At 43.7% G+C, this 12,721-nt stretch overlaps 1 protein-coding gene across 22 annotated transcripts in view; it reads left to right on the forward strand.

Moving 5' to 3' along the window:
• ANK3 (ankyrin 3) overlaps nt 1-12,721 on the forward strand; it is a 365,805-nt gene that overhangs the window by 348,992 nt on the left and 4,092 nt on the right. For 11 of the 22 annotated variants that reach the window (XM_064662384.1, XM_064662386.1, XM_064662382.1 and 8 more), the window contains 4 exons: nt 1,716-1,814; nt 10,148-10,231; nt 10,357-10,416; nt 12,248-12,340. In XM_064662384.1, the coding sequence (XP_064518454.1) occupies nt 1,716-1,814; nt 10,148-10,231; nt 10,357-10,416; nt 12,248-12,316 (312 nt within the window). In that variant the 3' untranslated portion in view covers nt 12,317-12,340. The remainder of the gene's footprint in view (nt 1-1,715; nt 1,815-10,147; nt 10,232-10,356; nt 10,417-12,247; nt 12,341-12,721) is intronic. The other 11 variants (XM_064662403.1, XM_064662397.1, XM_064662395.1 and 8 more) reach the window with 6 other exon arrangements.

Raw genomic sequence — 12,721 nt, forward strand, 5'->3', positions numbered from 1 at the left:
TCAAGAGAGAAGTATGGAAGAAACAGATTTATTTCTGTGGAAAGAAAGTGGGAACAAAATAAAAAACTGCTTCCCAAAGTAAGAGATTTTGTTCTGTGACTCACTGGAAAAGGGCTAGGAATCAATAGTCACCCACCTGCAGGAGAAGGGCTGCATCAGTGTTTTGGCACACAATTTGCAGCAGGAGATAAACCCAGACAATTGATATTGGGCTGACGCCTGGTGATGTGGATGAAACAAATCTTTGGCCTCATCCCAAGTCCATATAAATGCCCAGACATTTACAAATGCAATGGAGTGATGGCGTGGGTCATATAATTCTCTACAAATGCTCACATCAAATTCCAGTGATCTTTTTAAATGAGAGAAGCACAGCACAGTTGCTCTAATATTCCAAAGAGGATGATGTCCACTGCATGGTCAAGGTGACTCTTAGTGTCAGAACTCCATCACAAATAAACCACTTAAAGCTGTTTATTAAAAATAACTCTTGCTCTAAAGCCTTTGTGCCCTCTGGAAATCTGCTTCTTGTTGCTTCTTCAGGATAGGATTGGATTATAATTTTTTGTATCTATATTTGATTAGTGCCAGAGGACTGCAGGAGACTTCACATGCAGACAAATGCTGTCATCCTGCCCTAAATGCTTTTTGTTATATAGTCCTTTTTCTCCTCCACCCACTTATGCCTACTCTTATTTAACACATAATTTCTGAGAAATGCTTCTTGTTTGGGATGTCTTGGGCCGGATTCAAACAGAGAAACAGAACTGCAGTTCTCAATAGCCACTATTTATGATTTTTAAATTTTTTAATCATCCAGGCTGTCATTAAGTAACCTAGAGGAAATTTTCAAATTTCTCTATTCAGGAAAAGGTTGGTTCAGACAAACATAATGGGAGAAGGGCCTCTGCCCTGAGTTCATCACACACAGAAGTATGAAGCCCTCCTTCAGCCATATGCACACAGAGCTGCTCAGCCCCAAAGCTGAGGAGCTCCTTGGGGTTTGGAGGGGAAAGCACTGGGGCTGTCAGAGGGTGCCAGGGCAGAGTAGACCCCTCTGTGCAGCTGTGGTACCTCCTGGCACCAAGCTGACACCAGAGTCACACTGTTCCCCCCTGCCCTGAGCTGAGGTCTAACAGCTCTCTTCTTAAAACATTGCAGAATGATTGTGCTTCACGCTGCAGTTTTGTTACTTAATAGAAGATAAATAGTGAACAGGAAAGCCATTTACATTTGTAATCTCCTGTGTGGAGGTGCTCCACTGAATCCTTTTGTGTGACTGTCTTCTTTTTTTTATTAGCAAATTTACTTCCCACACTTTGTGAATCCATAAAATTTGTTTGAAACAGTAATTTTTGAGGAGAAAAAAAATCAGTGAGCTATGACAAGGTTATTTATAAGTACACAAAATTTTTAAGAACTGCATAAGATTTAGAAACTCCACAGGTCAGATGCATTTCAAAGACCATTTTCTAAGACTTAAGAGCTGCTGAGATATTCCATAGCTGGTATACTTATCAAGTTACAGCATGCCAAGGAGCAAAAAGACCTCCTCCCACTATATACTTTAAGAGTGAAACTGCGAGTCATTATGTACATAATAGAGACAGGGAAAACACTGTCCATGATAACCTCTGTTTTCTTCTCCTAGTCCTGATCAGCATGTTCTGTCTTGCAAATGTGCTGTTCAAATGTACTAAAACTGCATTTATTAGGAATGTAGTGACAGTGACAGTGAGATTGAGAGTGATTCGAGCTCAGGTGAAGAGCAGAGAATTACTACAAGAGTTTATCGCCGGCGGTTGATTCTGAAGGTACCTCGTGATTTGCATTCTTGGCACAGCGTTGGCATGGACCTGGGTTGAACTGCTCTGTCAGAATGTCAGTTTTGGCATACTGGAGTCCCTCTGGTAGTGTGCTTTCCACTGCCAGTGTGGATTTATAACCAAGCACTAGGCAGCCTTTCCTTGCTTAACCCAGAGGTTTATGGTTGTCTTCTGCTGGAAAATAACTGTGCTGCATGGCATGTTGTGTCCTTCACTGACACTGCTGTGCATGGTGTTGGTCTCCTGTAGAGCAAATATGAATTGCAGACAGAAGGGTAACTTTTTGTCTCTGTTTTCTTTAAAATATTTTAAGTTACAAGTTAGACATTTGCAGGAATGCACATGAGTGGAATATAGGAGAGTATGAGCAATGTATTTTGATTGAAACTTGTGGTAATAAGTGCTTAATGTGTTCTGGAAAACCTTCTCAATACAGCAAATGATCCTGATTTTAAACCATCGAAGTTAATAAAAGTTTTTACGTTGCCTTCAGTAGGCTCTGTTTAATATATTTATTTACAGGTTGCCTTTATTTATAGCACCAAATGCTTTATATACTGATAAAAATGGCATAATCAAATAATTGCATGTGCCCTCATATTTTTTCTTGTTTGGTCATACAGTATGGCATTATTTGCCTGCAGCATATAGCATGAGAAAATAATTCTGCATCGGAAACCATTATGTTAATCACTCAGTAACTTACAGGATTTATTAGGCTCTTATTAGAAAACCATGTAGTCAAGCCATGAAAAAAAAACAGCCAGGCACCTTAGTGCTATTACAGCACTATCCGAGTTTGCCTAAGCTATAATTGTTACTTTAGGAATAATTTGTGATATTCCAATTGCACATATCTATATCACTGTTGTTTCAATGCTTTGTGGAGGGGAGCCTGCGTACAGACACCGCACTTCTTGTGCAATGTGGGTGGCAGATAGGCTGCTCTGCACAGCTGCCAAACAGTCCAAAATACAGACACTTTCAGAAAAGGCAGGATGATGTTTCTGTCTGTCTTCATCATGAGTCTCTTCAGTATACCAGTCATGTTTCTGTTCAGGATAAGGCAGGAACTGCAAAAATGAGCTCAGTAGAAGCGAATGTTTTGTCCGATCCATCATCTCTCCAAGCAGAACCTGCTGCCTTCCATGAGGGGCCCTGGGCAGGTCAGGGTATAACCCTTCATCAGTAATTGCCCCTGCAGATAAGACATGACTGCTCAGGCTTAGGAATGTGGGGCAGGCGGCCTGTGGACGATTACAGACCCTCCAACGCTGTAGGGGCATCTCTGGTAAAACACAAAGTGTAAATGTGCTGCAAGTTTCAAAGGCTGCATAGTTGGCCTGTAGCTGAGGTCCCCCACCCAATTTATGTCTGAACTATTTTGGTGTCTGCTGGTTTGGAGGTAGGAAATGTTGGAGTAGAAAAGGGGAAAGCGTGTCAAAGGCAGCCTTCACTTGGTTTCCAAGTACAGCCTCTGTGTTTAGAGAAAGGCACAGAAAATTGGTCTTGAATGTGGTGGTATAATTTGGGGTTGAACTTTTAAGAGAGCAATGGTAAAGCAGCATATATAGTGTTGCAATCTGCAGCTAGTGCAGACGCAGTGGGGAGGGTGTGCATGGTGAGTGGAGGCGGCTGAACCCGCTCTGTTGGGAATGTGTCTGATCTCAACTGGATTGGAGCTGTACCTGTCTCTTGATTAGAAAATACATGTGATGCTTCTGTTATTTTCTGATCATTTATAGCTTCTTTTTTATCCCCCACTCTGCGTCTCAAGACAAGCTTAAAAGAGGACAAGAAAAAAATTGAAACCAGCAATCGTCAAGCCTTTTAGAGAAAGAGTTAGATAGTGGAAACAGCCATTTCAATGAGTATTTCAATCATGTAAAGTTCATGAAATGGTGGTATGAAATGGAAGAATCAAGCTTTAACATTGGTAGGGATCAGAACTTCAATTTCTGCACATTCCTGGGAACAGAGGTTCAGTTTGGGTGAACTGAAATCACTGTGAGAACATGCACCCAAGCTGGGGAACAGCTCCTCGATCAGGGAAGAGGTCTCAGGATACAGTGCTCAGAGGCACTGAGCAACACTCTCAGCCTGCAGAGTAAAAATTTTAACTCTTGTATTCCTGCTGCAGGGCCCCCAGCAGTGGTTGGGAGCAGGAGGCTGTTGCCTGCCAGTGCCTGAGTGCCGGCAAGCCCAGCCCCACAGCCCCAGTGCCTCTCTTAGGCTCATACTGAATGGTGCCAGTGCACTTCCATGGAGCAGAAGTGAGAATTAGGCTCTCCTTCTACTCCTGTGTTTTCTGACACACCTGGCTAGCCTAAGTTGTTAAGTGGCGACTCAGGGTGGGAGGCAGGGACATTTTCACTCTGACCTGACTCTCCCATCCCACAGGCAGCACCTGCCATGCACTGATGATGAAATGCTCCAGTGCTATTCTGCAGTCATGCCTGGACCATGGGGTACTTATCCTACACTGTCTTATGTTGTGGTTAGTCAGGAGCCAGCCCTAGAAACCTTTGTCGAATTTGCATTCTCTGGAATAAGAGCTGTTTTGAATATCTGAAAACCTAGGCACAGGCTTCAGAAATGGATGCAGTGCTGTGCCCATGCTGTCAGCCCGCTCTGCCAGCTTGTCTTCAGCAGCAGTGGGGAGGGGATGAGGGTATGCTGGGAACCTCCACTGGGCAGAGCTGCATGTGGGAACTGCATTGGTTTACCCTAGCCTTTATTAATAGGATCATAGAATGGTTTGGGTTGGAAGGGACATTAAAGATTATCCATTTCTACCTCCCTACTGTGGGCAAGTGCCACCTTCTACTAGACCAGGTTGCTTGAGCCCCATCCAGTCTGTCCTTGAACATTCCACTGATGGGGCATCCACAACTTCTCTGGGCAACCTGTTCCAGTGCCTTACCATCCTCACAGTAAAGAATTTCTTCCTAATATTAATTGCTCTTCCTGGTTTTCATTACTGCCTGCATGTTGCATTAAAAGCAACAGTCACGTAGCCTGCAGGGATGAAGTTTGGCAACGCCAAAACCTTGAGGATAAATTGAGTCCTGTGTAAAAAAGGCTTTGCTGTGCACCTCCACAGGTACTGTCAGGGCTGAATTGCTTCATTACCTTTGCTCTTCTTTCCCAACTTGTTTTTCCTTTCAGTGCATTATTGCTAGAACTGTTATTTCCGTTTAACTGCTACCTTAGTTCTCTGTCCTGGCCCAAATATGGGGCTTTTCTCTCCCCCGGAGGTATTTTCCCAGCAGTCCAAGAGCTGAGTTCTGTCAAGTGTTCAGCACTCTCAAGCACATTCCCATGGGATTTAGCACTTCAGAGGGCTGAGCCTATAAAACCAGACAAGCAAGGACTGATGCCCATTTCCACATGTAATAGGATCGTATTCTAACCTCAAGGTAGTGCAGATGTTTTTGGTTTTGCTTCCTTTCCCCTCTTGTGTTCACATGGTGGATTGATGGGATGGGGCATTGCAAAAGAAATGGGTTTATGGCAGTGCAGGAATGCAAGCAATTAGCACACAAGGGAAAAATAAGAGTGCTGCCACAATGTGCATATTCAGAGCCTGATCCAAAGCTCCTTTTATTCAGTCATGGCAGAAATCAGTGTCTAATTTTTCATGCTCTTTCAGAGGTTGTTAAATCTTTCATGGATACAAATTTTTGGCAAAACTATTTAGTAAGTTTCTTGCCGAAAGGTTTATGGTAGCATGTAATGGAAAACAAAATATATTTCTAAGCAGGGGTTATTCAAATCTGCTGTAATTTAGTATCTTGTACTTTTGTTATTTCTTGCCAATTTTTATTAAAGATTTGTCCCTTTCCACGTGTTTTGCCATGAAACGCCCCATTACTGATCATGGAGGGTTTGTTTCAGCCTGCACTGGACAAGTGGCGTGGGAGCCTGAGCAGCAGTCAGTCAAAACTGCAACCAGCAGCTTCCATGGTCTTACTATTCAGAGGAAACTTATTTACGGAAAGTGAAAATGTGGCCATCCTGTAGGTGAGAAGAATTAAGAGGTCTATGTAAGGCAAATGAGAAGCGTTTCTTTTTTTGTGTTCAGCTGGGCACAGCCTCTCCACTGCAGTCCCTGTCTGTCTAGGAGAGCAGCAGATTTGCTCTGCTCTGTAGCTTCCCTCACTTTGTCTTGCCCCAGGAGAGTTGGAGCTGCCAGCCTCAGTAAAATAACACAGGGGTAAATTAAACCACTCACTACAAGTGCTGTTATGAGGTCTGTTCATCCTGTTGTCCTTCATGCAATGAGCAACAAACCTCTGAGGCAGCTCCCAGTAGTGGGCTGTACTCTGTCCCGTTTGCGGCACCATTGCCTCTCAGGTCTCCCTGGCTTGCAAGTTGGTTTGGTTGGTTTGTTGGGCTTTTTTTCCTTTCCTCCCCCTCCTATGGCTTTAGCAATACGTCTGCAAACAAGCAAGTACAGACTCAGCACGGGCGCAGGCGGAGAGTCGTGGCATCTGATTAACAAGGTCTCCCTGAGTAGGCAGAACTCACTAATGAAAATGACCTTAATGAAAGATGTTTGTTTCTCCTGCCACTGCCACAGAGGCTTGAGACCCCAAGGAGACTGAGGCGCAGCTGCTGTTTATGCATTACAAGAATGTGATCTCGAGACTGAGGGGATTATGTCCTGATGGTGGCTTAGGCCAGTAGGGGAAGAGGTCTGAGTGCTCTGTACAGCTCCTGTTCCCATTACGGCATTGCCTCTGGTCTTTGGCAAAATTAAATATTTAGGATATTTCCATCTTGCTTATTTCTGCCTGCTTTTAAATTCCTTTTTATCCGTTGGGGTAAGGCACATCCAGCCGCACCTTTTTTCTCCACTGTTGCAACAACACTATATGTATAGGAGGAATAAAAGGGACTATTATCCCTCTAGTAACAAAACAAACATGAAAGAAAACCAGAGCTCTGACAAATCTGCAGTGAACTTTGGCACAACACTGCAGTATGGACTGTATAACTCCATTTATCTGGAGGTCCCTGGTAACACCCATAATCTGCAAATAAATGTTAAGAAAATCAGTGGAGCTGATCAGTGGAGTGGACTTTGAGGAAACCGCTCTTTGCTTCTCCTGCCCTGGAGAGCAGCAAAGAGAGGATACCAGCTGGTTTTGGCAGGACTACACTCCAGCGAGCAGGGTGACATTAAAGCACTCTGCTTTGCAAAGCTTCCTGGCATGTTCTGGGGCTGAGGCTTGCAGACTGCAGCCTTTGTATGCTTTAGTCCCAGGGATATAACTGGGCTTCCAGTAATCGCGGTATTAAGTTTTCTCCCTGCCTTTCTAAAGCTTTTGGTACTGTGACAGTGCTTTTGACTGGTGAAGGGTAAAATGAAGCCCACATAAGTATGATGGAGCAGAAAGAATTTTATTCGTTAGCTGTGACGCAGATGCACCAGCTTTGTGTTTAAAAACAGCTTTTGTTGACAAGGTCATCTAATGTGCCGTTCTAACCCAAAGCTGGTTTGAGATCTTACGAGTAAAACTGCCAGTGGGTAAGGGTTTTTTTTTCCTAGCAAACCCGTCTTTATAACTGCATAGGATTAGAAACGTCAGTAAATCAGATCTACCTCCTGCCAATTGTGAGCCCTCCTGCTATTTGTTTAACTACCCACCAGCAAGAGAATTGTGAAAGCTGGATTTCATGCGTGCTGACTGCTGAGTATTTACAGCATTTATCATTAAACTGTGCTTAAAGGAGCATGTAGCTAATTAAAAAACAAGATTCACCACACCTTTAAAACTGCATTTTGTTTCAAGAGACATTTTTCAGTGCATCGATACACTTCTCATTTTAAAGCTGAATGCAGAAATTCTCTCTGTTTTAAGGGATAACCTTGCTCCTAGCTGCAATTAGGAGTCAAAAGAACCAGTACGCACAAGTGATATTGGTGTGTTAAGTAGTCTGGTGACCTTGCTGCTGGCCATGTTGTTTTATTTCTGATTTTCATGGGTTTTATTGTAGTGGCTTTGGAGATCCTGTTCATGAGAGGGAACCTTTCCATACCTCTGTGCTCCATGGGATGTCTGGGCCAGGGTTCTCTTCTGCTCCTTAGGGCACTGTGTGGGATCGCACCGGGGAGTCTCTGAACCCATGTGTGGGAGGCCAGGAAAGAAACTGTGCAGATAGTTCCCCATCTGCTATGCATCTGATTAAAGTATTAAGTCTCCGGAAATCAGTATTTCCCCCTCCCATGACTTTGTGAATAGGAAGCCCCACAGGTTTCAGTTCCCAAAACCTTTACCCAAGCCTCAGCAGCAGTCCCGGTCCTGTCCTGGTTTCTGCTGTTTCTCTTGTGAGAAAGGAAGCAGCGGCTGCGGTGCCGGGCCCTGCTCACCGCGGGGGCCGCCCCTCACTTCCCTCCTCCTGCCATTGCCTGGCCGCGGGGCTGAGGCAGGTGTGTAATTTCTCTTTCCTGTGACCCCTCACCCCAGTCCTTCTGGGGAACAAGTTGTCCAGGCTCCTTCTGAAGGCTTCAGTAGCCGTTTGTTCTGCCTTGCTTTTGTAGGGATGCCACCATTCCCAAGCCTGGGGACCTCAGCTATGTCCCTTCAGCCCCAGGTGCAGGACCTCATCCTTATGTCCCTGTGACTCCATAGGGAGTCCACCTGGCTGTGGTGCCTGCCCTTCTCGGGGTGATGCTTCCTGAAGCACCTGCATTCAACAAGTTTTACAGTTTGTGAAAAGCCTGGGGGAAAAGATGTGAAAAATGTCTGGAATTCTTTCATTGCTTAATTATCAAGTGATGACTTCAATGCAGCTTTCAATGTGAAGAAAGCAGAAAGTCTGCACTTGTGAAGAATGACAAATGCTGGCCAGGGGCTCAGCTCTGGAATACTCCCCTCTGGCTCCCGCCTGCTGCCTTCCCCCCAAAGCGAGGGAATTGGAAAAGCTTGGCTGTAGAAAAGACCACGAATGGCTTGTAATCAAAAGGAATGGCTTATTTTGCTTAGAGCTTAGAAATAGCATACAATCCTAATGTTACAATGTACATATTGAAAAAGCCGTGTTTGTAGGGAAAACTAAAAAAATAAACATGGCATCACTGTGTTTGTTTGTTATAGAGCAGTGTCAGGAGCTTATGTAGACAACTATCTAGTGTATAGACCACAGTAAATAGGAATTATATTTGCCCTGTTCTGTTTAGTAGGTGGAAGCGTTAGGACAGATTGATGTTAAGCTATAATAATCTAATTTGAAATATTATTTTTAAAATATTTATATAAAGTGTTTTATACAATTTTTCTTTCTTCTTCTTTCCTCTAGTTTTAATTTTTTCCATAGTGGGTTGAGGGGAGAAGAAAAGTTTTAAGGATTTTGTTTGTTTTTTGTTTAAATGGCTATTCATTTGCAAGTGGAAATTTTTAATATGTAGGCCAGCTACATTATCATTGTTTGCTTTATTTATGTGAAAGATACAAGCACAGTCAATGGATATTTTTGAAGCATCAAAAGCAGTGCTTGCTTCAGCACCCAGGTTTGGAAACATGACTTTATGAGGTAATGTTAGCAAAGTTCTTCTGGAACATAAGTTCACAACTGCCAGCTAGCCTTAGACTCTAAAGTAATGTCATTTATTTATGATTTGAGCTGTAATTCTTGTGGTGGACTTGAGTCATTAGCATAGCAGTTAGGAAGCTGCTTTCACATTTATTTACACTGGTCCTATAAATTGCTGACACTATAAGAACCGATGGCTGGAGTGCTGCCGACCTCAGTAAGTCATGGACTGGGCTATAGGTCCATGGCAGGCAAAGTGTCACGTAAGATACCTTTCTCCATTTTGTAAACGCTGAGAAGTCTTGTCTTCTGTGTGTGTGTTTCAGACTTCATGTTTAGCAAGCTACAGGCAGAGCTGTCTTTTTAAATCCCAAATTTTCCCCATGTTAGACCATGTTACTGTGTGTGCCGGGCACTGAGAAGCTGTGAAAAGCTACTGGATTTCTGATTAGAGATTATGTCATTATGAATTTGTGCCTCCATCTCACAGGTCTCAGACTGACCACAAGATTTTGTTGCACAGACAGCTTCATGCCATGCACTAGTTAATAAGAGCAATGTGCTAGAAGCTCCCTACTGGCTTTAGGGACACATTCTGTAGAATAAACTCACAGGTATCGGCATGCTAAATGAACGAGGCTTTCATACAATTTGTGTGACATAAAGCAAACCGTTATATAAAGTTGAAGCTAGCATGTGCTTGTTGCTTGGATTGGTGTGGAAATATGTGTGGGTTTGACAGAATATAGGCTCTATTGCTAATCTTATAACACGTTCTTTAGGGTGAGGAGGCAAAAAACATTCCCGGTGAATCTGTAACAGAGGAACAGTTTACCGACGAAGAAGGCAACGTCATCACGAGAAAAGTAATCATGAAATACATCACTGCTCTGAGTCTTTGCATTCAAGTAACTTCTTTTTAACATACTTTCTCCCTTTAGAATCTAGGAAAAAAAAAAAATCGATATTTTTCATGTATTGCTTTCCACAGATCACCCGGAAGGTAGTAAGACGCTTTGTTATCCCCCATGAGAGAAAAGTTGGTGAAATGGTAATGGAACGGGGACAACCAGGAAATAACAGTAGACACAGAGGGTTGTGTTGACTGCTAGAAAGTGCTGCTAAAGGGCTGGAGGTTTGCATTTAACAAGAAGCCTTGGCAAAGTGCGGTGCTTGCGGTTATTGGCAAGTTGTGTGTTTGGGTGACGGGGCAGGGTGTCTCTCTGTGCTGTGTGTGGGCAGGGGCAGCATCCAGGGGGCCCAGATAAATTCTGTTGGCACAGAGCATTAAGGTCTGTCTCTGTAAAACAGGCAGCAGGCTTAGGCCATAGGTTTTGGGCCTGTTTTGTGCCATTAAGATGAGCCATGTCTCTGTGTTTGGTTAAGCCCTTGCAGAATTTGTGCCTTATACCTGTAGGTGTGTTGTGTTGCTTTTCCACCAGCCCAAAGGAATGAGCTGCAGTCTGATCCCCACTGGCCTCTCACTCACCTGTGTAATACCCTTGTGCTAGTGACTGAGGGTTTGCAGGATTCAGGGGAACAAGCACATACCCAAGCAATGGTATCCTCTACAAGCAAGCACCAATACAGGATTTTGTCCCTGGTGATTAAAACTGGAAGCCGTTCTGCAGGGCTGGATTATGCCCAGCTTCACCACCCTGAAAAAGAAGGGACAGTGGGAAGGACAGGGCTGCTGTGTGCCAGCACACCCCAGCTCTTCTTGCAGAGGGCTCCAAGGCTATGGGCAGGAGTGGGCAGGCTGTGCCTCAGCTGTCCTCTGTCTCAAGGAGCCTCGGGGGAATGGGCATCACCTCTGGAAACAAACAGCTTCAGAGGAGCTCGTGCCTTCTTCCCCAGCACATGGCCCTGGGAGGTCTTTGTTCAGTAAAACTGTCCTTGGGGTTAATGAAATTCTTGTCTGAGTGAAAACAGATTCAGAAAGGAAGATAACAAACACTCTTTATGTACTGTAGTAAAAAAGAAAGGAAAAAAAAAACAGGGGACACACACGTCACAGAAATAAAAGAATTGAAACAAACATATTTCCATTCCCACTTTCACAGTCGTTTATCAGGGGAAAAAAAATTCCTGCCCAGCAAGGGGGAAACATTTTCAATTTGCTGCACCAGATTAGATTAGTTGGAAACTACAAATAGTAACAAATACATCAATGCAGATCACCTGAGGGGTAAATTCTGCCGATAGCCACACGTAAGCAGATGCCTTTCTCTGATGTGAGTGAGGCTTGTGATTACTGGAGTATTTATTTTTAGATGATTATTGAGCTACTTTTAACGAGCAAAGATGAACTTTATTTTGGGGTTTGATGTTTTAAAGACACTGAAACCTGCACTGCTTGTCACTGTTACTGGTTTTTCTTCTGTGCTGCTTTAGTGGTGGTTTTTGCTGGCTTTCTTCCTCCTCCTTTTATTCCATTACTAACCTGCTTACTTTAAAGCACAGACGTTGTGAAACATCATAACATCAGCCACAGCCTATGCTATCAGAAATGTTCACCAATCCAGCTGAGCTGGGAGGCCAATTGGGAAAGGAGATTTTTCCTTGACAGTGGCACTGGATCCCACTGTAGGTGGTGGCAGGGGCTCTGCCGAGGACTGCCAGCCAGGCACTCCAGCGCAGGGGTCATGCTGAAATTGTAGACCTATGTTTCCTGCTTGAAGATGATATTTCAGACCTGTGCTTTTGCAGCTCAGCAGAGTGGATAAATAGATTGTGTGTGTCTTTGAAATGAAGTGTTAATGTGATTTAACTGCTTTTTACTTATCCTGTTACAGCAAAATGTGAAGCCTGTTTTGGAAGCAGATTTATAGTTACGAGTACTCTCTGCAGACTATGCTAATGTTTATACTTTTCCTTCAAAGCAGGGGGAAGCTTATAAGGTTAAGACAAAGAAAGAAGTCAGACACGTGGAGAAGAAAAGTTACTCATGAAAGCTGAAAGCCGACCATGGAACGGTCAGTGTGATCCATTTTCTTCCATTGCTGAAGGCTTTTGTCAGCACGGCGCTGTGCAGCACAGGGAGTAGCACCTGGGCTGCACAATGGCTTGACTCTGCTACCCTGACATTGCTTTCCAGCTGCAAAGCTCAATAGCTTGCCCTCGATCTTGTAAGCAGAAAATGACCTTGTGTTCACATATAGAAACTGAGCTTTACTTCTTGGAACATAAAGCGATATTGAGGCATGTGCAAGATTTCTGAGAGTTTTACAATGTCTAGTGTTTGTAATCCTTTCTACACCATTTTCTACCCCTAAAAATTAACTCGAACACAAATAGTAAAGGAGCTGCACACAAGTAAATCTGCTGGGAGTGAAAGGCTTCTTCCACTGTCAGGC

Source organism: Pseudopipra pipra, chromosome 8 (assembly GCF_036250125.1).
Source record: "Pseudopipra pipra isolate bDixPip1 chromosome 8, bDixPip1.hap1, whole genome shotgun sequence".
NCBI classification, from domain to species: Eukaryota; Metazoa; Chordata; class Aves; order Passeriformes; family Pipridae; genus Pseudopipra; species Pseudopipra pipra.